Source organism: Varanus komodoensis, unplaced genomic scaffold (assembly GCF_004798865.1).
Source record: "Varanus komodoensis strain SLA01 unplaced genomic scaffold, ASM479886v1 scaffold41, whole genome shotgun sequence".
In the NCBI taxonomy this organism is placed as follows: Eukaryota; Metazoa; Chordata; class Lepidosauria; order Squamata; family Varanidae; genus Varanus; species Varanus komodoensis.
In genome coordinates this window covers 6031352-6058012 of record NW_025335954.1, presented here as the reverse complement: position 1 = coordinate 6058012, position 26661 = coordinate 6031352, and the positions used below count along the sequence as shown (strand labels likewise).

The window sequence follows — 26661 nt, the reverse complement described above, 5'->3', positions numbered from 1 at the left end:
AGAGTAATACAGTGCTGTAATAACCTTTACTGAAACCAGCTAAAATCTACAAAGTAGTGAACAAGTATTGAATCTTCTTTCAGATTCAGAACCAGAACTCTTCTTTAAGCAAAAAGAAAATGGTGGTTTGTGCAAATGATGTTGCTGACCATGAAGAAACTCCATAGTTTGCCTTTGATGAAATATAGGCAGTGTTGTTGTTGTTAGTCGCAAAGTCGTATCCAACCCATCGCGACCCCATGGACAACATTCCTCCAGGCCTTCCTGTCCCCCACCTTCCCCCGGAGTTCACTCGAGCTCACACCAACTGCTTCAGTGACTCCATCTAACCACTGCATCGTCTTTTAAGATTTTGAATAGCTCAGCTGGAATACTGTTGCCTCCACTAGCTTTGTTGTTGCTCAGACTTCCTAAGGCCCATTTGCCTTCACATTCCAGGATGTCTAACTTGAGGTCAGTGACACCCCATTGTGGTTATCAGGGACGTTAAGCTCTTTCTTGTATAGTTCCTCTGTGTAATCTTGCCATCTCTTCTTAATCTCGTCTGCCTCTGTTAGGTCCCTGCCATTTTGGTCCTTTATCATGCCCATCTTTGCATGAAACATTCCCTTCATATCTCCAATTTTCTAGAAGAGATCTCTGCTCCTCCCTATTCTATTGTTTCTTCTATTTCTTTGCACTGTTCATTTCAGAAGGCATTCTTATCTCTTCTAGCTATTCTCTGGAATTCTGCATTCAGTTGGGTGTATCTTTCCTTTTATCCCTTGCCTTTTGCTTCCCTTCTTTCCTCAGCTATTTTTAAAGCTTCCTCAGACAGCCATTTTGCTTTCTTGCATTTCTTTTTCTTTGGGATGGTTTTAGTTGCTGCCTCTTGTACAATGTTGCGAAGCTCCGTCCATAGTTCTTCAGGCACTCTGTCTATCAGATCTAATTCCTTAACTCTATTTGTCACCTCTACTGTATATTCCTCAGAGATATGGTTTAGGTCATACCTGAATGGCCTAGTGCTTTTCCCTACTTTCTTCAATGTAAGCCTAAATTTTGCAACCAGAAGCTCATGATCTGAGCCACAAGTCAGCTCCTGGTCTAGTTTTTACTGACTGTATAGAGCTTCTCCATCTGTGGCTGCAGAGCACATAGTCAATCTGATTTCTGTGTTGACCGTCTGGTGATGTCCATGTGTAGAGTCGTCTTCTGGGTTGCTGGAAAAGAGTGTTTGCTATGACCATCGTATTCTCTTGACAAAATTCTACCAGCCTGTGCCCTGCTTCATTTTGTACTCCAAGGCCAAACTTGCCTGTTATTCCAGTTATCTTTTGGCTTCCTGCTTTAGCATTCCAATCCCCCATGATGATAAGGACACCATTTTTTAGTGTTAATTCTAGAAGGTGTTGTATGCCTTCATAGAACCGGTCGACTTCAGCCTCTTCAGCACCAGTGGTTGGGGCATAGACTTGGACTATTGTGATGTTGAATGGTTTGCCTTGGATTCGAACTGAGATCATTCTGTCATTTTGGAGATTGTATCCCAGTACTGCTTTTCCTACTCTTTTATTGACTATGAAGGTTACTCCATTTCTTCTGAGGGATTCTTGCTTGCAGTAGTATACCTGATGGTCATCTGAATTAAATTCACCCATTCCTGTCCATTTTAGTTCACTGATTCCTAAGATGTCGATGTTCAGTCTTGTCATCTCGTTTGACCACATCCAGCTTTCCTTGATTCATGGATCTTACATTCCAGGTTCCTATGGAGTATAGATCTTTGGAGCATTGGACTCTCCTTTCACCACCAGATACATCTGCAACTGAGTGTCCTTTTGGCTTTGACCCGGTCGCTTCATTCTTTCTGGCGCTACTAGTACTAGCCCTCCGCTCTCCCCAGTAGCATATTGGACACCTTCCGACCTGAGGGGCTCATCTTCCAGCGTCATATCTTTTTGCCTTTTGGTACTGTCCATGGGGTTTTCATGGCAAAGATACTGGAGTGGGTTGTCATTTCCTTCAGTGTTAAACACATTTAATTAGGTAAGACCATGCTGACTACAAAATAGGCTTTTAGGCTGCAGCAGGGCATTCTGGGACAAATGATCTGTGTTTGCTCTCCTTCCTGTAAACATAAAAAACCACGGCTTCTTTGGACTGTGTTCTGATCAGCATGAGGAAGAGCCTTGTAAGACAGGCAGGAAAAGTGAAGAACATCATGGCACTCCTTAATAGGGCAAAGCTGGAAATAAATTATACATGGGGCACTAGATTAGCCTTCTGCAAGCTGGTGCTCTCTGGATGTAGGGAAATGCCACTCCCATACCTCCCAGCCAGCATGTGTTGTAATCCAACATTTCTGAATGGCACCTGCCTGGAGAAGGCTGCACTACACATAGAAACAGTGCCTGCAGGTTCACCACTTCCCACTAGGGGGCGTGCCAGTCCATCTGAAGTCATGCGATGGAAGATCTGGAGTGGCTTTTATGCTGGGCTTGGGTGTACTTTGTTGCTCGAAAAAGGCACCAGTTTTATGATCAGGAGCAAGGATGAAGGTGAAGAAAGAGGGAGCTTTATCTGGAAGTTTTAGCACCAGGAGGTAATAATAAGGAATAGTCATCGTCATCAGAGAGGGCACTGACTCTCTGAGTTAGCTGAGCAGGGCACTGCTATCTCATGGCTGATCCAGTGCAAAGCCTTTACTGGCCCTGTCCTGCTTCAGGTGCCCAGATTTTCTTTGCAACTGTGTGGCCTTGAAAGATGGTTTTAAAAACCTACGCTGACATTAATCCAGATTCCATTTGGGAAACTTATGGAATGCTTCTGGATCTTGCCTTTAACAAGTTATTCTTTATCTGAGAGGCAGGAAAGTTGTGGTTTTGGAAGTGGGCTCCTGCCCCAAGCTCTGGTTTCCTTTTCAAGATCTGCCATCACAGATTTTCTGATGTCCTCTCACTACCATGCATGTGATCCAGCCCTCCATGCTGGGCTTGAGAAGAATGGGCAAGCAGTCCTTCCTAACTCTCTCTGTCTCCTTCCAGTACATTGTGAAGTGCCATGGAAGTACCCTCTTGCCCCAGTTCCTCGGGATGTACCGGCTCAGCGTTGACAACGAGGAGAGCTACATGCTGGTCATGAGGAACATGTTCAGCCACAGGCTAACAGTGCACAGGAAGTACGACCTGAAGGTAAAAGATGTTGGAGGACAGGCACGGCATGTGCCGAGGCTCTGGTCCCCTTAGTCAGTCTCTTGCAGCACGCTTGCCCGTGCAGCTGTGCAGATTAGGGGCATCAACCTCGTTTTAGCCTAAGAACCAAAGTCAGTATCAGAGAAGGTCTAGGGCAGGGCGGGGTGGTGGACAGACACAGGTGCAAAGCAGGTGGGGCTAAAATACAGAAGATCCTCCTTCTCCAATGCCAGCATATTTCAGCATGACGCTCATACTGCCAGTATGAGTCTCAGGGGAGGCATTTTGACCCTTTAAAATGGGGGAGAAAATGTGCAAAAAGTGGGACACCACTACCTGACCAGGTAGGAAAGGGGCGGGGCCCTCTGGGGCGCCTCGGAGGGCTGGATTGGTGCTCTAGGTGAGCCAGCTTGGGTGCCTGCAGAGGCTGTGCTTAGCCCACTGGCCCTAGAGCCCTCACCCCTGTGCAGATACTACTTTCTTTGGAGGCCTACAAATGATAATTGCTATAGAAGGTGCACTCCAAGGTTGTTGAAACTGCCTGGTGCCCAAAGTCCTCCTGTCACATGAAGTGGTAATACTGTAATGCCACTCCTACCTGCTGTATGATGAGCAGTGCCCGGAAGGCATTGTTCGGCAGCAAAGCACAGCTTTGCATGCACGAGGTCCCCGGTCCAGTCCCTGCATATCTGTTTAATGGTCTCTGGTGGCAGGAAAGGGGCAGGCACCGCTTGCATGGTGGGAGGCACCAGCCCTGCCTTTGAGGATGGGGTGCGCACACACTTCTTATCACCTGCAGGACCCTGCTGCTTCTCTGTCCACACGAGCAGGGCTGGCAGACAGGCAGCGACCACTTCTGTTAGCAAGCCGCTAGTCTGGATTGAGGGAACTTGAGTTTGCTCTCTGGCACCGGTAAAGTAACTTCCCTGGTTGCCTGAAAATTGGTATTAAAGAAGAAAATTAAATGATGGGCACTGCTCCGGCATTGATCTGGATGAAGCTCCCTGCTCTCTTTGGAGTGACCGCAAGCTTTTGTTGCCACTTGAACATCCTCCCAGCTTCCACCCAGCTCTCAACTCGCCTCTTCCGTGAAGCTTCTGGCTTAACCCAGGGGTGGGGATTTCATGGCCTTTCTGGTTGTTGTTGGGCTCCAGCTCCCATCATCCTGCCTGTTGGCCATGCTGGCTGTATTGATGGGAGATGACGTCCATCAACATCTTGAGGGCCACAGGTTCCCCTCTGCTAGTTGAAGTCCTTAGTTCGTATCTCCCACCTACAATCGAACCTGACACTATAATTCTTTACATGTCTACTTGGAAAGCTGCCTAGAAGACTCCTAGTGAGTGGCATATAAATCTTAAAATAAATATAATTGGAAGGAAGTCCCCTGATTATCAGAAGGCAGCCTGTGGGTGTGCGTGACCATATCTGCTTACATTTGGGTACCCTTCCCCCTTCCTGCCTACTCAGCCTTAATGTCTAGCAGCGCAATTCAGAGAATTGTTTAAAAAGAAAATAAGTCTTACAACTCCCAGAATTCCCAGTTGTGGAACTTTTTTTTGTCTAAGCATGCATAAGATCGTGCCCTAGACATAGATAATACGCTCCTTGGAAGAAGGACTGTCTCTTGCTTATATTTCTTTTCCCTAAACCACCATGTCTTCTGCTGTCCCTTTGTAAACTATGCATAGTAACAAATAGCTCTGTTTCCCAGGCAAGAATGCTTTGTTCCCGCCCTGCACCCCAGACGTGTAGCTTTTGCGGTCAGATATGATGCTTGGTCTGTGCCAGGCTGAGGGCCCCCTTGAGCTTGCTGCAGCCCTCTTCAGCGAGCCAATTAAAATGTCTTTGGCTGGGCCGTATCTCCTGAGCAGTGCTTCCAAGTCCGGGTTTGAAGACTACAGGCATCAGAGGAGGCCACCCTTCCTCTCTCGGCAGCGTGGGAGCGACTTCGGCTGGCTTGCTGAATGGTTCCTGTTGTTGTGCTGGAATTTCAGAGCTCTGAACTGCCCTCCTTGGGTGGCCGCACCCTACAGAAGAATGGTTGCCCGTCAGCTCTGGCTGATAGTTCAGCAGGTTTTAAGTCTGCAGTACAGATCCTCTCTGGGAGGGCTTCATCCTCTGTTCCCCTCCTCATAGCTTGGTCTGTCTTTTAAATGTTTTGTCCCTCTCAAATTGCAGTGAAATCCCCTCTTTCTTTGGGGAACTTGTTCAGTCCATGAATAATTGCAAATGCAAGGCCAGTACTTGTGTGTGTGTGCATGCGCGCACGCGTGCACATGCAAGAAAACTAAGCTAGGAAATTGAGATGGATCGTGTCCACCTCTCTCTGCCTTCAGCTTGACTACGCTTCATTAAAGGTGTCCCAAAGCCAATTCTCCCACAGCAAGGTTACATCGATCTTTTATAGCGGAGTTAACGAGACCCTTGTTTGCTTTCAGAGGGAAGGGAGGGGGAGGAATTGTGCCACAGTAGAAACATGGCTTGAGCTGGAGGATCACAGCTGATGTGCGTATGATGAAGGGATGCAGTCGCTGAAGTAACTTGGATGTGTTGTTCATCAGCCTAGCACATGACGGCTGCGGCATTTGTCATAGTTCGTGTTCTGCCTATTCTTAAATTACCACCTGCACTTGGAAAGCCTCAGGCCTGGAGCAGTGGGCAGGCAGAAAGACCATGCTGTGTGACTGAGTCAAAGGCAAGGGATTTTAGCTTCTTTGCATTAACAGCTTTTTTCCTGATCCTCACCTGCCAGAGAGTAAAAGGGCATGGGCAAAATACAAAGAGCCGGAACAGGATACTTTAGCTTAGGCCTTACAAAAGGAACTGTGCGCTTTTAGAATGAGGAAAACCCACACACAAGCCAGGAAGCCCCTGAATGATTGGTCATCGGAGGAAACGGAGCATAAACACCTGGGCATCCCAGAGGGCCGGATTTGGCCTGTGGCAGCCCACTCCTGCTGAAGTGCAGCAGGGGAAAGGCTCTGAAGAAATGGGATTAAGCAAAAACTTCGAAGCTGGAGAGCAAAGGGAGGCCTGGGAAGCATCTTGGCAGAAGGCTGGGGCAAGAGAATAGAAGCCAAAAATAGGTGAGTTGGGAGCTTCTGAGCTGATGTGGCCTAGCCCTGGCCATGCTCAGACCTCGCTATATCAAGGGTGCTTTGTGCAGAGTTTTTTTTTTCTTTAAAAAGAGGTGCACCAGGTTTGATGTGAAGGCAATCCAACTACAGTAGACCTCGTGCCTATTTATTTCTTGTTTGTTTGTTAGAGGCCACCTTGTTTTCCTTTCATAGAACTCAAGGCAGCTTGCATCACCCTCTTCCTCCTCTCAATCTTATCCTCACAACAACAGCTCTGTGAGGTAGGTTGGGCTAAGAGTTTGTGACTGACCCAAAGTCACCTGGTGGATGCTATGGCTGAGTGGGGACTAGAACCCAGATCTCCTGAGTCTCTGACCCACACTCTTAACTGCTACACCGTGCCTGCCTTTTGCATGCTACCAGTCAGGAATTCCCATCCTGACAACTGAAGACTTTAACATTCTTTTTAAAAACCCATGATGCTACTCTCGGAGTAAAGCTTTGGGGACTTAACGGGCAAGACCTACGTGGTTGATGGCTGCATCAAGAACTCCTTGGACACCCTTGGGCAAACTCTGCTTTCCACTTTCTATGAAGTGGGGGGAAAACATTGCTTGCTTCATACGCATAACATAAGTAAGGACTTGCAATTAATGTGCTTAGCCGAAGGCTTATGCAGCGTGGCATCACTGATGCTTACACTGCAGCTCTTCCACTTCCAATCATGCCCTCAGCCTGCCTAGAAGGAAAGGAGGCCAAAAGCCTCGTAAATGTGAGCCAGTGCCCTCATGTCACTCCATGGCAGACAACACTGTTAATTGGATCTCATTCCGCCCCTTGTGCTGGGGTCCCTTCAGGCAGCTTTTTGACTGGAATGTGTGGTGGGCTTGCCAGTGGAAACAGCGCTGGCGTCACTGTCTCTCCTCATCTGATCAAAGCAAGCTTGTCACATATAAAAAAGCACTTTTTTCCTCTTGTGGTGTAGAAAATCAGCACTGAGATACTCTCATGTAGGGTGGGTTTGCACAATCACAGAAGGAAAATAAGCTGTTGTGGCTCACTGGCTTTGGGTTGTCATGACGTTTGAACAAGCCAAGGGTTTTAGGGTGGTTTATAAGCCACCTTGGCCACCCACCCTCACTCAGTTCAAATGTCACGAAACCTGTGCCTGCCGGTTGTGGGGAGGAAAAATAAGTCATGGTATTTTTCCCTCTGAACATGTTTTCCCAGCCAGAAACCACTTACTTGAAATAGCCTTATTTTCCCTCCACTTGGTAGTAATATTTGGTTTCAGACAAGCTGAGAAGACTTTTTGAACACATTTGTGTAAGGAGGGCTGCAGTGGATGTCTTCTGGGGTGGAAACACATACTCATTTCCATTATAGATTGACCTGGTGTCCTCATTTTGCAAAGGGCCATACTCTATTTATTTGCTGGCATCCTCGTTTTTTTTTTTTTTTTTTGGAAGAACTGGCCTTCTGAATTCCACATTAAAAATAATGAATCACAAGATTCTGTTCACAGTTGGGTGAGATGTACTGTTTTCCTATTTGATTTATAACAATATTTCTGAATCTGTATGCATCAGCACATGCAAATCTTATGGAAATCACTGTGCTCTTGTTTTGATGATGTAGGGTCTCTTTTCTGATGTTTTAGAAGTGGGCTCCCTTCTATAACTCACTCTCCCCATGAAGTACCTCACCTGGGCTCTTCAGAGGCCTGGCACTTCCTTCAGTCAGCTCAAACCAACATTCCCCCAGAAACCTGAGTTCCCCAATCATCCAGCCATACAGGGAACCCAGCTCTCCTAGTCATTCTTCCCCCTCTTGCGGAAGGTTCCCAACATCCCACACGGAACTGGAACCTTGTGAGGAAAAAAAGGGAGGTGCACGAGAAAGCAGCTCTGTATGAAATGCCATGCCTCGGGCTGCATGGGTGGCGAACAGGAGTAGTCCTCACACCATTTCTTAGATTTCCAGGGATATACTAGCAATTTAGGCTTCTGTAGCAGGAACTGCAGAGTATCGTTCCTAAAGCAGTATTGTTATTTCTGGAGGGCTGCATTTTAGGCACATCTGCCTTGAGGCTTGCCTTGGAAATGTTTTCTGTTGATGTTTATGCATTAGCCTTTGCTTCCTGCAACATACTTGTTGTCTTCCTGCCTTTTTAGGGGTCCCTGGTCTCCCGTGAAGCCAGTGATAAGGAGAAGGTAATTGGGTATTATGAGGGGTGGGGAGTGTCCTTTCTCTGGGGTGATGGGGAGTGGCATCTGGGGTGATGGCTTGACTCTGAGTGGCAAAGTAGGGCAAAGAAAGGCAAAGAAAGATAGAACCTGTTATTTGGCATGACCTGAGTCTTGATTTTAGAATGATGACAGGCATCTGTGCTGAGACTGCCTTCTAGGTCCACCTGGCCTTGTGCTTGGCTGAGTAGACCAGCTCTTGGCTTGAGCTGTCCAAACAATAGGCCGCAGAAGAGGGGGAGAACCTTAAAATACCAGCAAATGCAGGTATGTTGATTTGCAGAACAGATTTGCAGGATTAAATTGGTTGTTCTTATCAAAATTGTAGGATGTCAGAAGCATAAAACCGAGAGGAGGAGGACTGTAGTTCAGTATTCGAGTCCCTGCTTCCCATGGGGGTTATTATAGGATTCAGTCCCTGGCATCTCCAGTTCAACAAATCAGAAGGCCAGGAATGGGAAAGATTTCCTGCTTAAGAGCTTCTGCTTGTCGGAGTGGACAGCAGTAGACTAGGTGCACCTGTAGTCTGACTTGGTATCGACTCCTTAAAAAGAGCACAGAAATACAATATCATCAGCATAACTCTGTATGCTGTGCTATGATTCAGGGAAAGCACAGGAAAAAATACAGTACTGGACCATGAAGATTCTTGAGAATCTTTTAAGGCTGTGGTGATCTCTTGGGCAGAATGTTTAGGAGGGGCTGAGTACTGCTCTCCAAAGTGATGTGCTTTTCTTTCTGCACTTCAACTCTACTCACAGTGAGAAGAGAGTAGGAGTTATTTGCTTTAGTGTTTCAAGCATTTACATGTTCTTTGGGTAGCTTACAAAAGAAAAACAAGAAATTTATAGATATGTACAGTCACTGTCTGCGTGAAATCCAGCTTGGATTTTTAAGGACTGTCTCTCCAGTCATCTTTTGATGCCTCTGCTTGTGTGATCCAAATCTGGATTTGGCAAGCCTTTGACTTCTCGTGCCTCCTTTTCATTCAAAACATGTGTGTATTCTTTTCTAGGGCAAGGAACTGCCAACCCTGAAAGACATTGACTTTCTAAATATGAACCAAAAAGTGTACATTAGTGAAGATGCTAAGAAAGACTTCATGGAGAAGTTAAAGCGAGATGTGGAGGTACTGTGCCTAATACAGAAACATGGACTTTTGCAGGAACTATGCAGCCATGCTTTTGAACAAGATCATCTTTTGAGCAGTCTCTCCTGATGAAGAGCTTATTCTGTAGCCGATTGTGTTCGCCTGGGCATGGCTGCACTGGGGTCAAGACGCGGTAATAATTGTAGGGGGTGGTTCTCTCTTCCCCAAGCTCCTAAGAGCTGTGTGCAAACATTTGTCGACAAGACTGAAAGTCCACGTCTTCTCGTGGTGCATTCTGTAGCAGCCCCGCCAAAGCCCCTGCCTCATGCACCTCCGTCTCTGAGCAGGAGCCCAGGTTATGCTGGTGTTCCCTATTCCAGTGCCACTGGGAAGCTGTGAGGTGCCCTGGAGAGGTGCAGCTGCTTCTTGAACCAGCATTGCCCCTCTGGAAACGGGAGCCCCACTGCTGAGCAGGTGAGCTGCAGCACTGGGGTGAGTTATTTCCCTCAGTAACACTGAGAGGCACCAGTGCTGCTTCTCCTTCCTCCCCTCTTGAATCCCACAATCCCTCTCTGAATTTCTGATTTACCTTTCTGCTTCCTTCCAGTCTTCCCATTGCCTGGGCCTTGAGGTAGCCATCCTCTCCACCCAGGCTCCCTCAGGGTGTGTTTTGCTGACTTTATTTCCCGCTGCTTGCAGTTAATGGCCCGGCACTTTGAAGTAATTAGTTTTCCTTCTAGTCTTTCTCTGTCACAGTGTCCTTCAACAGGTGGACATTTTGGGCTGTGGTGCAATTCTTGCCAGGCAGATGAGCTTCTGGCAGTTCATATGGCTCAACTTTTGAGTCCCAGCATGTGACTTTGGAGGAGAAAGGGACAGGCCTTCTTAAACCCCATGTGGAAGGATTACATAGTAGACATGCAGACGGCTGAAGGGTTTTGCTGTTGCCGTTGAGAAAGTGAGAGAGAAAGTTTGTCTCTGGACAGGGTTAGGTGCCACTGAAAGACTGATGGATGCGGACCTATTGGAAACAGATCTCCATTTGTGTGTTTGTAGGACAGGCTTTGCCACGAAGAAAGTTGGACTTTTTGCCAGAACCCCCAGATCAGCAAAGGGCCCATGGACACAACAGCATTGCCCTTTTCATCTTAAACACAGCACCCCAGAAATTCAGTGGCTGAAGGATAATGCCATGTTCCCTTCCCTACCCCACTCCTCATGCTAACAGTCTTTTCCCAAAGACTCCTAAAATCCTGAAGCAAAATTGGCAGAGGGCAAAGGGCCTCTAAAAGTACTTGTAGACCGGTGCAGTGCTCTTGTTTCTGAAGAGTTTTCATTTAAAATCTAGTTGGGATTTTTTGAAGACTGCCTTCCTTTTTCTGAATCAGCCAGGCAATTCAGGGTAAGAGGATGGAGATTGTTTTTGACTGCCTCCTATGATAACTGGGCTTCTTTTAGGGTATGTGCAGTGTACACAGTTTGAAAGATTGGCTACAATTTCCTCTATAAAACTGAGCTTGGTGGGGAGGCCTGCTTAGAAAAGAAGCTAGCTGGGTACACTGCTTCCTGTCTGGTGCTCACACCATTCAAGATCCGCCTATCTGCTTGCCCAGTTTAAAACACCACACACTGCTTAACTTACAAAAGTAAGCACCAGAGGAACCTCTAAATGTGTGATTGTACAAGTAGTGCTTTGAACAATAATTTTAAAAGGTAGAACCAGTGGTTAAATCAGGGTTCAAATTAGTGGTGAGCTAGTTTGCTTTCAGAAGACGCTGTGTAGTTTAAAAACTTGCACCAACTGCTTTGTTTAAGTAGTCTCTCTGTTCAGGCAGCCACTCTATGCTTTCCTAATCTGGGTTTTGTTTTTTTACTGTTTTTCAGCCTTCCGGCAAGGCTCTTACCATGGCTTGTATAGCATTTGCATCCAGAGCTTTGCAGGGTAGAAACTTAAAAACATGCAATAAACCTGAGATTCAAATACCTGTCTGAGCTGGAGGCTTCTGCGTGGCAGATGGCACCCCACCCCATTTGCTGTAACAAAATGCAAACTGAGGTTGGCTTCCCAGACTAGAAAAAATGCTCACAGTCGGTATCTCATCAGCTATTATATTTCCTCGGGGACTGAGTCTGCAGCATTGAAAATGCTGCTGCAGTGCAAGATTCGCCCTATTAGCCTTAATGACTGTTAATAGCATGTGATGGTGGGGGAGGGGTGGCTGCAGATGCTCACAGGCTTAATTGCTTGCCCGGTATGCCATGCAGCCTTCTGCCTCCATCAGCTGAATCCTCCCCAAACATTCCAGGATGGCTTGTGGCTCCCTTCCCCCACCTTTTTGCACAAATTTCAGTACTGCTGCCGACTCAGACTGGGGAAATGCTAGAAAGCGAGTTCCCTTCATCGCACCCAACTTTCCTGTGCAGAAAATCCTGTCTGAAATTCTGCTCCTGTATGCACTGCCACTAGCTATTTGTGCAGAAGGATCTGCTTAGGCTGCAGTCCTTGTGAATGAAATGGCACTGGGGTCTTCTGCAAGGGTTGGTTGGAGAGCATGCCTTGGTTCTTTACTGTGCAGTTTTCTTTCATACACAAATACATGTTCTTGCTCTCTTTCCTTTTCCTCACCATTGTCTTCCACAAAAATGAGCATAGCCCAGAATTCTCCTGCTTTCTAGAGAAAAGAGCAAACAGAGAGCAACCTTCCCCAACTTGGCATCTTCCTATTGTTATAAACTTCAGCTCCTCTGAAGTTCAGCCAGAAACACTGGAAGTCATAGCCCAAACTATCTGGAGTACTCCAGGCTGGGAAAGGCTGCAGTAGAAGCTTCCTGAGCCTTCTTAAATCTTCAGCCACAAACGCTCACGAAGTCAACCTTTCCCAATCAGCTCCAGATGTGCTGGGGGCTTGATAGGAGCTGTCATCCAGCGCATCTGGAGGGCATCAGGTTGGGAATGGCTGCATTTGCTATTCTCCCATTTGCAGCTGCTGGTAATAACAGCTTCTCTTTATTGTCTAATAGCCTGGTTATTTTTTATTTATGTTCTCCTTTTTTCTTCAGGGTGGTATTCATGGTACTTCTTTCCCCCTTGCCGCTCTTTTTATTGAGAGATATTTGTGTCTGTCCCAAAGTAACCCAGTGGGCTTCATGGCTGAATGGGGATTCGAATCCACATCTCCCTAGCCAGCATCCGTTCTTCATGTTACACCGCACTGACTTTCAGCCTTGTGGCAGTGTTGTAAAAATTACTAGCACAATATATATGAGATACTTTAAACACTTGAAATGTACAGCATAAAATATTAAGAATGTTTATGTTAATTCATAAATACACTTTCTTTCTGTGGTTGATGCAGAGAAGGAAGCGGGGGAGTGGAGCAGAGCACTGCTTTTTTAACTTCTGCGTGAACAAGGATTTCAGGAATATTATGTTTTATTCTTTAAAAAATTCCCATCCTTCCCTTTCAAGAAGCTTGGGGTGGCATTTTTTCGTTCATGACTTTATCCTGAGAACAACTTGTGAGGTGGGCTAGGCTGGAATCAGAGAGAGAGGGAGAGTTTGCTCCGTGGTTGGTTAGTGAATGAACGTCACAATTACAGGAGGAGGGGATATAGGCTACCCAGCCTAATTCTAAGGACTGTAGCACAAGAGTTGTTGTTGCGCCTTGGCTGAAAGTGAGCCTTGAGTTAGGAAGTTCCTAGTTCAAAGTCCAAGATAGGAACTCAGGGGCTTCTCTAAGGCCATCCAGGTTTCACAGCCTCAGTGCCATACCTGCAAAATAGGGATAATGCTGACCCAACTTTGGGCAGTGCTGTGGGGATGAGTGGCATAAAGACATGAAGCGCTTGAACACTGCAAAAAGCTATTCATGGGGGGACAGCCTCTGGCCTTCAAGAATTTGGACCACAGTTCTCGTCAGACCCCTGCTGGCTGGGGCTGATGGAAGTCGGAATCTGGCAACATCTGAACAGCCACAGATTCCGTACACCTGCACTACATAAATGCAAAATATTGCATCATGGTTTGTGTATGTACTTTCCTGTGGACAGGAGTTCCTTTTCCTTCCAAATGTTAACCTTTCTCTTGGCAAGAATGAGAACACTTTCCATATTTGCATGTATGAAGCGAGTGTTCCTGTGAACACAGACCTCGGCTCCTGAAGCAAAGCCAGACGGCATTGTAAGCTCCATTTCTGGCCTCAGGCTGATTTGAGCGCTGCATCCCTGCCTCTCGCTATCCGCTGCCACGTGGTGCTCGCAGCTGCCAAGGTGCCAGTGCACAGTTTGCAAGACTTGGAGGGGTTGTGGCGAATTGCCCAGACCTCACAGCAGAGCGGAAAAGGCTTGAGTACTAAAGGTTCTTAGTCAAGCCAGTGGAGCTGAAACAGGGACCCATGCCTGGGAGTTAAATCTTGGGTGCCTGCCAGTTAGGAGTGAGGTGCACAGCTTTGAGCAACCAAGGCAATTAATCATAGGGGTGGCTTGCCAAGAGAGGGGTTCTTCTCTCCCCACCCAACAGGCACCACCTTCAGAGTCCCTTCAAAAGGCTAGAAAACTGCCTTTATTGATTCTTGATGAGTCCAGGGTAAAACTGGTTCCTGGTGTTGCAATCACTGGAGGAACTTCTGCACAACAAGTGATTTGATGCTGCTTAGTTATCCCTGGATGTGGCTTCCTTGGAGGTGAGGAGCATCTTCCCTTTGGTTGGTGTGTTCAGCCAGCAGCTGGTCCATGCAGAATCCTTGAGCCTCCTCTGACCAGACGCCAATCTGCAGGATGGTCAACCTGCGTTTTGAAGACTTGGTGTCTAATTAAATGGATCACCTGGGGCCCTCCAGGTGTTCTGAATTCTAGCTCCCATCAGCCCCCACCAGAATATTCAGGTTTGATGGGAGATGTAGTACAGAGCTTCTGGAGGGCCTGCCATAGAACAAAAGATTTCTAACGAGTGGGAAACTTTGAGATGAGGAAGGTGACCCTGATTCTAATGCTCTTCCATCATGCAGAATGAGGTGGAGGAATTTCTGCATTCTTCCACTACAGATGCAAGAGATGTTAATGTGCTGACATATTTTTGAATGCATCCTCATTAAGCTAAAAAGCTGCTTCTTAATACAGTAAACAAGCTTATCGGGGAAAGGCCTGTGCCAAAACTTTCCCCTCTGGTGTGCTGGTTTATCTCATGAAGGGAGGTTTATGTTATGTGTCTCTGCATAAGGGAGCATTAAAAGAAATCTCCCTCACACATGCACGCACTCTCACACATTGCCTTCTACAGAGGTATAAGATCTCTAGTCTCGGGGCCAGATCCTGCACTCTAGGATTCTCCAGATGTCTGTGTCCCCTTTCCTGACCAATGAGGCTTTGGTAGTTAGTTCCCTGGTAGTTAGTTCTGTGCAGTTCCCCCTTCCCCCCAAATTAAAAGGTTGAAATACTTCGACTAAACCTTAGCTACCAGCTATACATTAAAAGATGCTGATTTTTTTTACTCCACCCCTATTGCCCTCGACCCCACCCACCACTGGACTGTAGTCCCCAAGAGCTTTTCCAAAATGGAGTTCAGCCCCCAGGATGAAAGAGGCTCACCACTGAAAGCTACAGTCTGAAGTCAATCTGTCAGCCACCCAAGCCTACCCCTCCATTCTGTGCAATGTGTGGAATACAGCCATATCGCAGTCCAGAGCTTGGACTTCATTTGGTTCCTCCCGGACTGGAGGATGCTCTCATGCAAAGCTAGGAAACAGGCCTTGGCTCTGACCTCGGAGGGGAGAGCAGTATTTATTTACCAGGGTTATAATCCTGCCTCTTCCCACTTGCAAGAGACCGAAGGTGGCTTACACGATCCTCTTCCTCAACATTCCTGTGAGGTGGGTTAGGCTGAGAGTCAGCAACTGGCCCAGAGTCACCTAGTGAAATTCATGGCTGGGTGGGGACTAGAACCCAAGTCTCCAGAGTCCCTGCGCAACATGGTGGCCATTACCCCACAGTGGCTCTCAGAAGGTTGCTGGAGTGGGTAGTACATTGGCTCTGGATAGGGCTGGGTTCAAATCCAGAGTCCTACTCAGCCATAAAGCTTTCTGAAGTCTTGGGCAAATCATTAACCCAACTTGACCTGCCTCTCAAGTTTATTTTCAGGATGAACTGAACTGTGCTATACTAATAAGGCTTTCTTTAGCTAAGGCTCACTACAGCTTACCCTTGAATCCTCTGAAATCCTCTGAACAAAGTAATTAGTTGTCCCTAGTTTTGAGGCATTCTTGCAGAAATATAATTGTACTGCTCTTATAAACTTGAAACTATCTAGAAATCTCCAGAGTTGGAAATTCTGTGTGGATGCTATTTTAGGCCACTTACTGTGATCACCTAGATATTCATGTTTTAGATATTCATGTTTTATCCAATTAAAGATTAGAACATGTAGGTTTTCCCTGAAATTTCAATTTTATATAAATCCAATTTTTCCTGGTCTGTAACTAATGAATGAATGAATGGAATAAATCCAATTTTAGATACATCCTGATAGACATGGGTTAGCAAAAGGTTGGATCTGAACAGCCATCCTTAAGAGTAGCCCCTTGGAAATCAATGGCTCTTATATGAGTCACATTGAATCTCGTTTCCATGGGTCTGCTGTAATTAGGACAAAGTCTGGATCCAACCATGCATTGCTTCCAGTCAAGGAGCCTCTTCTGGCTATTGATGGCCCTCCTGTGAGTTCACAGAAGACTAATGATCAGAGCTGTTTATCTCTGAAATTAGTCCTGTGCCCCACCTCTACTGTCCATTAGGTAAGTTTTGGGGATGTTAACGAATAACGAGCATTCTAACAATTCAGAAGTTAAGCTTAGTGCAAAAGATCTAAAGTGGGTAGGATAATTTTCCCTGGCCTGATGCCCTCCACATTTGTCAGCAACTCCCATAATTCCCAGCCAACAGGGCTATGTAACTTACATTTGTGTGTGTGTCTGTGGGCTCCACTTAGAATAAATAAGTAATAAATCCATGGCATTTTCTGGCAACTGACCTTCATATCCTCAGTTCCTAGTGCAACTCAAGATTATGGACTACAGCTTGCTACTGGGGATCCACGATGTGCAGCGAGCAGAGCAGGAAGAAGAGGAAGATGTGAAAGAGGAAGAGGAGGATGGAGAGGGTGAATCGGGGGCTCTGCCCTTGGTAGGCTCCTATGGAACCTCTCCCGAGGGCATTGGCAGCTATCTCAACTCCCACAAGCCCCTGGGGCCTGGCGACTTTGAGCCTTACATTGATGTCTATGCCACCAAGAGTGCTGAAAGTAAGTCTGGAGAAGAGGAGACCTTCACCAAGAGAACTTTCAGATTGGGAGCCATGTTGGCCTCTTGTAGCAAAGCCAAGAGCCTTACAGCAACATAAAGGCTGAGATGTTTATTATGGCATACGCTTCTGTGGAGCACTATATAATAGGATCTGGCTCATGAAAGCTTACACCATAATAAGTACATTCCTCTTGAACATCCCACAAGATGTCTTGTTTTCACCAAGAGGACTTTGTCTTTAGTTGGGGTCACCGAGTTGCTTCCCCCCTTTGACTGTGTTGTGCCCTTGGCCATATTTTCACCCAGGTCCAACAGTTTGGCCTAATGCCTGTTCCAGAGGCCAATTGTGGGTGGTGTGGACTCTTACCTGGGGAAGTCAAGCTCTGAAATCAAAAGCAGGACTTGGCTAGACTATTGTTTGTGTGCATTTGTTGCAGCATGAGTAAGTAATCCAGCTTCTGGTGCAGAATTTTGCAATCTGAAGATAGCCACACGTCAAAATAGCCAGTGAGGGGTATGCACAGAAGTTAAATGGCCCAATTTCTATAGAATCTGGATGTCAGTGCAGTTTAAATAAGGCCTTCAGGAAAGACCTTTCATGTGTTGTCCATGGGAAATACCGAATCAACATTCTGGCTTCTACAACCCAGGCTCTTAAGATACCCCAAATACTGTGATGCTAATCAGTCTCAGCCCTCTGAATCCTCCTTTCACAGCTGTCTTAAATCTGGCTTCTAAAAGCCAAACACGCTGCACAAAATAAGCAAATATGTACATCTGCTTAATGTGCACACTTTGATCGCAGAACTGGGTCTCTCTTTGTGCAAAATGTGGATGATTGAAAAGAGGGTGGAGCACAATATGTATCGTCCTGGGTATAACCTGATCAGAGACAGGCAGTCAGCTTCTGAGAGAGAGTTTGACAGCCAGGATTCTGGAATTTACTGCCTCCATCTAATTTCTGGGTGCTGCTTCCACTTTCTTCATCTTTAAAATGCAGGCTGCTTTGAGTTTGAACATGGAGAACATGATTGCACGAATTAATCAATCAGCCCTGAATTGTTTCCTAAATTTAGGGTCAGGAAGTGATCCTCTTGTTTCAGATAAGCTATTGCTCAGAGCGGAGAGTGGGGTAGGAGCAGATGTCCTCTTGCATTTGGCTGGGTTCCCACTCTTGAGTCAGTCATTTGGTATTATCCATTTTGTGTGAACTACCTTGGTGTGTTACATTTTAAAAAAATCCAATTTTTTGCCCCTTTTATTCAGAATAATATGGTTTCATGTGCCTGGAAACTTAAAGTAAAGCAGCCCTCTCCACCTGGAAGGTTTTGGACTTCCAGCCATCTTGGCCAAGGGTACAATACAATACAAGACTACAATTGTAGTCTAAAACATCTGGAGAATATCAGATTAAGGAAGGCTGGGGTAAAACATGTTGACATTTGGGCTTTTCCAGGCTATGGATGTATATAATACAGGGGTGTATGACCCAGTGCAGGAGGTTTGCTGACCCTCTTTTAATGTTTCCAGATAGTCCCCAAAAGGAGGTTTATTTCATGGGTCTCATTGACGTCCTCACACAGTATGATGCCAAGAAGAAGGCTGCCCATGCAGCTAAGACAGTCAAACATGGGGTGAGTCTGCCCTGCATCTTTATTTATTACAGCAGCCTAGGAATGCTTGAAAGGGGCCTCTGTTTCTCATTATTTGGCTTGTAGCTGGCCTCTGGCTTTGTTCTCAGATAACACTAACTCATGGTTTATTTAAACCATAGGTTGTTGCCCTAACTAGGGTTTGTCTAACAGACCATCAAATTGTAGTTGTTTTCTCAATCCCTGGGTGGTTTCTCTTCCCCTTTTGCTGTCTCTGCCCTGTATCCCAAATGGCTGTGTGGTGCTGCAATATTTATTTAAATTTATTTATCTTAATATTTATATACCACCCCATTTCTATAGGCTCTGGGTGGTTTACAAAAATTTAAACCAACAATGAGTAGCATTGACTGATACAGTATATTAAATAAAACTGACATGAGAACTAATCTGGGAAGGGCTGTTGGAAGAGATGTTTTTTAGCTCCCTCTTAAAAGTGGGAATTTGGAAAATCAGGCACATCTCATCGGAAATGGCTAGGTTTTTGGACCACTCTGTAGTCCAGTTTCGAGTTTGCACATAACAACTCATCATTTAACCAACCTAGCGAATGCAACCCAACAACAAACCGCATGTTCTCTTTCCTGGTTGTAAGTGCTTCACAAACCATGGTTTGTTAATGCAATCAAATTCACACAACCAACATTTGGTAACACAGTGCCATGGGATCGTATTAGGTGTGAACGGGTCTCTGTCTTCCTCCTTCCATGTCCTCTACTTCTGCTGTTGATGGTGGCTGCTGCTGTTCATTTCTGACAACCTCATCTCCTTTTACCATGCATGTACAGAGTGTGGGGGAGTCACTGGGAACAGTGGTTGGTACAGTTGAATGGGCCTTGGGTGGACAGTCCCAGGGCGGTCCTGCCTGAGCTGATTAAATAATCACATTGGAATAAAGAAGACATAACCCTTCCGATAGGTAGGAGCTGTTCCCTCTCGCCAGTCTTGAGCTTTCCGCTCTTTTCTTGGGCAACAAGACTGCAAATCCTGTCATGATCTTAAGGCTGGGGTTGGGAACCTTGTTGCGCTTGAAGGCCAAATTCTGTTTTGGAAAAGCTCTTGAGGGAGGGCAAGTCGAGGTGGCAGGTGGGGCTACCCCAAATGCTAGCCTATTTTAGCTTCAAGTTCTTATTGGCTACAACTGAGCCGTAGGAGAGGCATTTTGATCTTTTAAAGTGGGGAGAAAACTGCACATAGGTTAAGAACAGAAACTCAGAAGATAGGCGGGGTGTGGAGAGTGAGAACCCCCTGACAATGTGGGAAAGGAGACATGGCCATCTGGGGCACTCCAGAGGACCACTCTGGGCCTGAGGTGGGCAGGATTTAGCCCCTAGGCCCAAGGTGCTGTGTGGGACAATGATGAAGGTTGCTATGTGTGGTTCTTCTTGACACTTTGTCTCCCCCTGCAGGCTGGTGCAGAGATCTCCACGGTGCATCCGGAACAGTATGCCAAGCGCTTTCTGGACTTTGTCACTAATATATTTGCTTAGCAGTTGTGCAGTCCGTCTTGGTGGCCACAGCTTCCGATCACTGTCTTTCCTGCCCCCTTGTAGTTCTCCCTCGCCCCGCCTCCAGTTCTCGGTAAGAGGGATGGTTTACCCCCTGCTGTTTGGGTAGGCAGGAGAGTTGGGTTTGCATCAGATGAGCCGTGTTGTGGCTGGTCTGGGGGGGGTTGCTGCTGAATCAAGTGCCTTAACTTCGTCCTTCTGTTGGGATGAGCAACAGTCCAGAGTACCAAAGAAGCCGTTTGAGAACTCCTTTCGGAGGCAACTTCTCCAGCTCCCTGCTGGGAGTTGGAACAGGGAAAAACAAGCTGGCTTGGAAGATTAATCCCAGCATTGGTCTCTCCTGTCCCTTAATCTGTACCAGCAGAACACCAGTTGGTGACTCTGGGTAGAGGGTTAAATGGTATTTTTATCCTGAGAGAGAATAATATGCAATAAGAATTTAGTCTTGTGCCTTGGAAGAAGGGGGTAGAGTGGAATCTTCCTCATTTACACAATCATTTTTCTTTGAGGATGACTGATAGTATATATATTACTCTGTCCTGTGCTCTCCAGTGGTACTACCCGTGGGCCTCCAAGCTCCTTGTGCTGTTTCTTTATCTCACTCCCTTAGACCATGCTAGAAGCTCCCACTGTGCTCCAGTCCGTGTGGGCAGTTTGGCCCCCTCTAGCTCCTTCTCAGTAGTGAGAAACCAACCCTCCCTGCGAAAGGAGCATGTGTAGAGCCCAGCACTGCACTCCGGTTCCTGGAAGCCTCTCCTTTTAGGGGCTTCTAGCCTTGTTGCCTGCTCCCTGTGAAAGAACCCTTGCAGGGCCCCAGGCTTTTGATTGCTCTCTGGTGTTCTTCACTCCCTCCTCAGACGGAGCCTAGGAACCAGCACAGTGGCTGTGAGCTTCCTTGAGGCTGCTTGTAGGGATGAGGGTTGCACTTCCCCCCGATCCCTGAGGCTTCCTGGGACTCTCTTGGTAGACAGAGAGATGGGGGTGGGAGAGAAACTGGATTATTCTCACCCTGGCAAACTGTGCCCAGCTCCCCTAACTCCACTGGGCAACTGGCAGGATTGAGCAGGTCTATGTCATAGTAAGGCAGCATCTTTCCATGACGTAGGCTTGGCCCCACCAAAGGATAGTATCCAATTCCAAAGCTGCTGGAAAATGCTGAGCTGGAAAGCCCTGTCCCATGTTTAGGTGGGATTCGGACCAGGGACAGCAATGTTAGTGTTAACTTTTGGGAACAAGATAATGTGGGAATGCTGTGCCCAAGGCTGAGATGTTTTCAGATGGGTGTGCATGTGTACATAAGGTGCTTTAGTTCAGGGGTGGGCAAGTTGTGACCCTTCAGATGTTTGGTCTGTCACTTCTCTCAGCCCTGGCTAGAGTAGCCAGCGGTGAAAGCTGACTAGAATTGTGCCCCTCCATGTGGCTTACAAGTTGCCCTCCCCTGCCCTTCTTTAGACAGTTCCTGTTTCCTTCCATTTGTGATATACTGAAGTAACAAACCAGTTTATTATGAGCAAAATCAGACTGCCCCTCAATGGCTCCTTGGAGGAGCTCTCTGGGGGAAGCAGTTATAAGTTCAGGAGCCAGAGGTGTCTTAAAGAGGACTCCCCTCTGCAACAGTATCCACTGTTTCCGCAGAACAACACTACTTGGAGACACACACACCCCAAACATACTGAGTGTATTGAGGAGTACAGGCAAAAGGAACTGAATGAGCAAAGTAATTGCAGGCCATTTACTGGCTTGGTACACTGACCTCGTTTGCCCAGGTAGCATTCTCCAGATAAGAGGAAAGGCTCGCGGCAGGGTCTGCCCATGTCTCCGCCCTGCATAGCTGTCCCACATGACTGCTCCAGTCTGGAATGCAGGGGCTGCAGCATCATGCCCTTCCGTTGATCACCTCCCCTCTGTCCCACGAGTGGTGTTGGGATGGATGCCATTCCTCTTCTTGATGCAATAAAGCCTGTGCCATGGAACTGTGCTTGTGTCCTGATGCCACACTCCTCCAGCCACCTTCAGTGTTCCTTAATTGTCTAAGATGTTGTGTATTTCCAGTTTATTCTTGTATCAATAGAAATAAATTATTGAACCAGAAGTTTGTCTGCATGCAAAATGTCTGCCTGAACTTCTGCAGTTGGATTCAACTGGCATGGCTGAACGATCCCAAGACTTTCAAGGACAGGAGACTCTCCAAGCTTGTGAATTGCTCTTAGGACTAAAAGCAGTGCCCTCGTATCAGAAGGGGTGCCTGTGAGCCACAACATTTTTATGCCTTTTAGAACAGTCTGGTGCCCTTCAGATGTGTTAGACTACAACTCCAGTCATCCCCAGCCAGCAAAGAATGGCAGTTGTAGTCACCGCATCGGGAGGACACAAGGCTCAGAACTGCACTTCTGCACTGCCCCAAGAACATGCTGGTGCTATTCAATTTAACCAGTAATTTCAAAAAGAACTCCACACAGTGGCCAAGCAACTATGGGAGACCCACAAGTCAGACATGAGGGCCAGAGCACCATCCCAGGGCACACTGCGTCTGACCCTGGCTGCAGTATAGAATTATCCCTGTCGCCACACCCGCCTCTTTGCCATTGAAAATCTCTGCCCTTGAGAGCCAGCTCACCTTTTCCCAAATGGAGCTCCACTGAGTGTTGTCATACTCTGTAATTTTGTACAGATAAGTCCAGAATGACTACCAGCACTTGTCTACTGCAGTTGGTAATGTAGATTAAACACGTGCACACACTTTGTTTGTGTTCAAAATGCCAAACAGTTTAATCAACTGAGCCCGTAACATGTCTGGAGGTTGTTATTTTATTTCACTTCTGTACCACCCTATAGCCAGAGCTCTCTGGGATAGTGAGTGCTTTTAACTGTCAGCTAAATATGTTGTCTTGGAAGCCTTTGCAAAATGTTATCTTTCTAAATGCTACACTTCCACAGAATATTAGGAATGCTGCTCACTCAAAACAGGCCTGTGCAGCCTGATCTTCTGTGGAGTTAGGCACGCCTAAATCAGTTGGAGTAGAATTGTACCCATACATGTCCTTGTCCTGGTTCCTTAATGTTCAGTGCAACCAGTAGTTAGCCATTCAGCAAATTAGTACTGTAAGCATGAGAGCTGGTATAGTAGCTAAGATTGTAAGCCAAGAAATCTTTGGACTCAAATCTTGGCTCTCTTTACAAACTTGCCAGCTGGCCTAGCACAAGCTGGTATGGGCCTATACCTCTTTTCCCTTCTGCAATATGGGGATAACACTAACTTTCCTATATGCAGGCAAAGGCAAGTATCACCTTGTGTTCCACTAGAACCCTGAGATGCAAAATGGTGGCTTGGCACAGGCATTTACCTGCTGAATCCCATGAGCTCAGATGACCTGCATGCACAAATAAAAACATGCAACTAAATTCCTGCCAACTGGGGATTATAGCAATCTGATCTAGACTTTACAATTACCATTGTTGAGCTATTGGGATTTGGATAACCTTCCTGATTAATTGTAGATTACCCAGTGATTTTCTAGTAGATCCCAATTTACCTTCTGGCTATTCTTGCATTATTGGGTAGATGCAAAGATTATGGAGATAATGCATGTGAAGAGTTTGGGATGCTTTTAAGGCTACAATTTATGTGCACTTGGGGTAAACTGCATTTATTACAATGAGATTTACTTCTGAGCAAACCTGCATAGGTCGGGGCTACATGCCTTTCCTTTTAATGGAAATAGTTCCAACTGTATTTGGTGAAACTTGCTCTCAACTAAGCATGCATAGGAATGCAACTTTGGGGGTGGGGGAGGTCAGCTCTTGAATTTGGCACAGAGAGGTAGATGGCTTTTCACCACTCTTCTATGAATGTTGGTAGGCTTACTGAGTTCCATAGGGCTTACTCTAAAGTAAGTGTGCACAAGACTGCAATTTGCATTAGTCTTATTAACAGTGGTGTAGTGGAACCAGGGCTGACAGGGCCATTTGATGGGTAGGAACTTTGATGTCATCAACTGCTCTACCACCACTTTCAGGCTTCCCAGTTCATTCTGAGTTGGCTGTAATCCTTACGGTAGGGGATCAGGAGAATATGGATTTTTATAGCAACAATCTAAAGTCATGAACATCCCTTGGTATTGTACAGCGGCTTGCTCTTAACTGGGCAATTAAGACCCATTCGCTTTACAAAAGCCCCGCTCCTAGCTGATGAAAACTCACACTGCTTTCTTGATATGAAACAACACAGCTGCCTGCATTTCTATTTCCTTTTTGGGGGAGCGGGGGGAGGGACTGCCATGAAGAGCGCCAGCACTTCAACATTTATCGCTACACTGCTAATTCAAGCACATCCCTCAAGAAAACTACGGATCCGCTGGGAGGTGAAGTCCTTCCAGGAAAGGCCAGCGAGCCTTCACGTCCGTCTCGGACTTAGGCACAAGTCTTCACGCCATCTGGGACTTGCTCCCGAGGACTGAGCCGCCCCGTTCCCCGTATCTGGGCGGATGCCGGTCCCACCTCGGCGGAGCCTCCCGGGCGAGGAGGGAAATGCGAGGCGCCGACTGCTTCCCTTCCCTTCCCTTCCCTTCCCCGCGCGGTCGCCCACAACCTTCCTCCGCGCGCAGGCGGCCAGGGCGGGCTCTCTTTCGCGAGCACGTCGAGTTGTTGCTATGGCTATGACCATCATGCCAGCAACAAGCGGCCCCACGTGACGCGCCCGGCGATGGCTGCTTGGCGGGGAGGGAGGCGGCGGCGGCGGCAGTGATCATCGCAGCCTCGAGGAGGAGGAGGCAGAGCGGCACGCTTCTCCGGTCGCGCCAAAGGTGGCCTCTCCTCGGCGCCATCCTCAGCCTCGCGATCCTCATTGTCCCGCTCCCCTGCTCGCCTCCTCCTCCTCCCGCACTGTCCGCCCCCATCTTTCCTCTTGCAGCGTCGCCTTTGTACGCAGCGGCGGCGGCAGCAGGCAGCAGCTTCGATGGATGGAGTGTTCCTGCCAGCCTCGCATGTTCCGCTATGGTGGGTGCCATCCTTGCGGGGATTTCAGGGGGACATACGCACGCACGCACACGACCTAATTGCAAGATCGGGATGGCTTTGCATCACGAGCCTGGGTAGGTCTTGCATCTTGTGTGCGGTCGAGGCGAGGGATGCGGGGCTTTTCTCCAGCCGGCGCCGTCTAGCTTTGACTTGTTAGGAGAGCACTCGCTCTCATTCTTTTTCTCTCATTCTCGTTGTTGTTGTTTTTAAATAGTAGTAATAATAATAAAAATAAAATATGGCGCATTGATCGGACTCCATCTGCATATCCAGGCAGCCGCTAGTCAAAGCAGCAGCAGCAGCAGCAGCTGCAGTCGCGTCTCTTCATTGTGTGTTGTCAGCTGGCTTTGCAGCAGGGGTGTTGCCTAAAGGATCGTGTGTGTTTCGATGGGGGGCGGTTTATGATCACTTGTATGGACAGGGGAATGTTGGTAGGTAAGAATGATACCTTCTCCATTTTTTTAGGGGCGCGCACTCATAAAAATCGGGGGCACTTTACGTAACGCTGTATCCTATTCATCTATCTGTCAGACCTCGGAGAACCGCGGGGGCGAGCAGGCAGGCAGAGGCTTTCTCCCCCCACCCCCACCCCCACCCCGTCCAGGAGGAGGTGTTGATCTGGGGTATAACTGGGTCAGGTCAGGATAATACTTAACATCCCATCTTTTCCCTCATATATACTACCAAGGGAGGGCAGAAGAATATTTCCGCCAGGCACTGTTGCGGGTCTTACGATGATTTAGGGGCCTGAGGGTGGTGGGGTTAAAGGGAAGGAACTCTGAGAAATGGGGAGGCGCATGCCTTGGTGGGTGTGGGGAGATTACAAGGGAATAGCTGTGACCCAGGTTAGGAGCGTGTGGAGAAAGAATGGAGGGTCGAAGCCCTGAATAAAGCTTTATTTTCCAAGCCCCCACCTACCTTCCTCCTTTGTTCCCTATTTGTAGTTGTTATGTCGAGGCAGTAAAGGCTACGGAGCCTCGAGCCTCGTCTTAGATAAATAGCCCCTAGTGAATAGGTCTGCTAATCCGATGGGGCCAAGAGCTTTTGCCCCAGGGTGGTCTTGCAGGGAGAAAACAATCCTGAATTAGTGAACTGGCTAGCTTCAAAACCGTCCCCTCCCCACTCCCCCCCCACCCCAATCTGAAGGAGAGGGAGTAGTCTTGAAAGGGTGCCTCCCCCACAATTGCATCTCTCTTCCCCTCCCCTTTCCATGTTTATGTGCCTTCTTCTGTCACAGTGGGCTAGCTAGGCCTTGCTATCTTTATTGCACAGGTGAGGCCTGTTCAAAAGGAAAGGCCCAGCCTTGCCCAAGGTCACATAGATAAAAAATGTGCAGATTAGCTGGCAGGCAGGACACTTAATGGCATTGTGACAAGAAAAGAGGGGGTATGTGTGTGTGCTATTTCTTTAAAGCAGCACAGCATATCATGAGAAAGACAGTGCCTTCTGAAACTCCCTGTTATCTCCAGTAACAGGAAGAAAAATTGCATCTGAGCTTTAAGTCCTTTGCATTCATGGGCTGTGCCATGTTTGTTGATGGAAAATTATCTTCTCTAACCAGATGCCCTCCAGATGCATTGGACTATAGATCTCAGAATGTC

The 26661-nt window shown here is 47.2% G+C and overlaps 2 protein-coding genes across 10 annotated transcripts in view; both read left to right on the top strand.

The window, feature by feature from the left end:
* PIP4K2C (phosphatidylinositol-5-phosphate 4-kinase type 2 gamma) overlaps positions 1-22136 on the top strand; it is a 36457-nt gene extending 14321 nt beyond the window's left edge. For all 4 annotated transcript variants that reach the window (XM_044443140.1, XM_044443144.1, XM_044443141.1 and 1 more), the window contains 6 exons: positions 3027-3173; positions 8428-8466; positions 9515-9628; positions 16628-16883; positions 18415-18518; positions 19946-22136. In XM_044443140.1, coding sequence (XP_044299075.1) covers positions 3027-3173; positions 8428-8466; positions 9515-9628; positions 16628-16883; positions 18415-18518; positions 19946-20026 — 741 coding nt within the window. In that variant the 3' untranslated portion in view covers positions 20027-22136. The remainder of the gene's footprint in view (positions 1-3026; positions 3174-8427; positions 8467-9514; positions 9629-16627; positions 16884-18414; positions 18519-19945) is intronic.
* A 2648-nt stretch (positions 22137-24784) lies between these two features.
* Positions 24785-26661, top strand: part of DTX3 (deltex E3 ubiquitin ligase 3) — a 22071-nt gene continuing 20194 nt past the window's right edge. For 3 of the 6 annotated variants that reach the window (XM_044443252.1, XM_044443249.1, XM_044443247.1), the window contains exon 1: positions 24785-25039. The gene's annotated coding sequence lies outside the window, so the exon portion shown is untranslated. Of the gene's footprint in view, positions 25135-25406; positions 25496-26661 lie in introns of those variants that run through there. The other 3 variants (XM_044443248.1, XM_044443251.1, XM_044443250.1) reach the window with 3 other exon arrangements.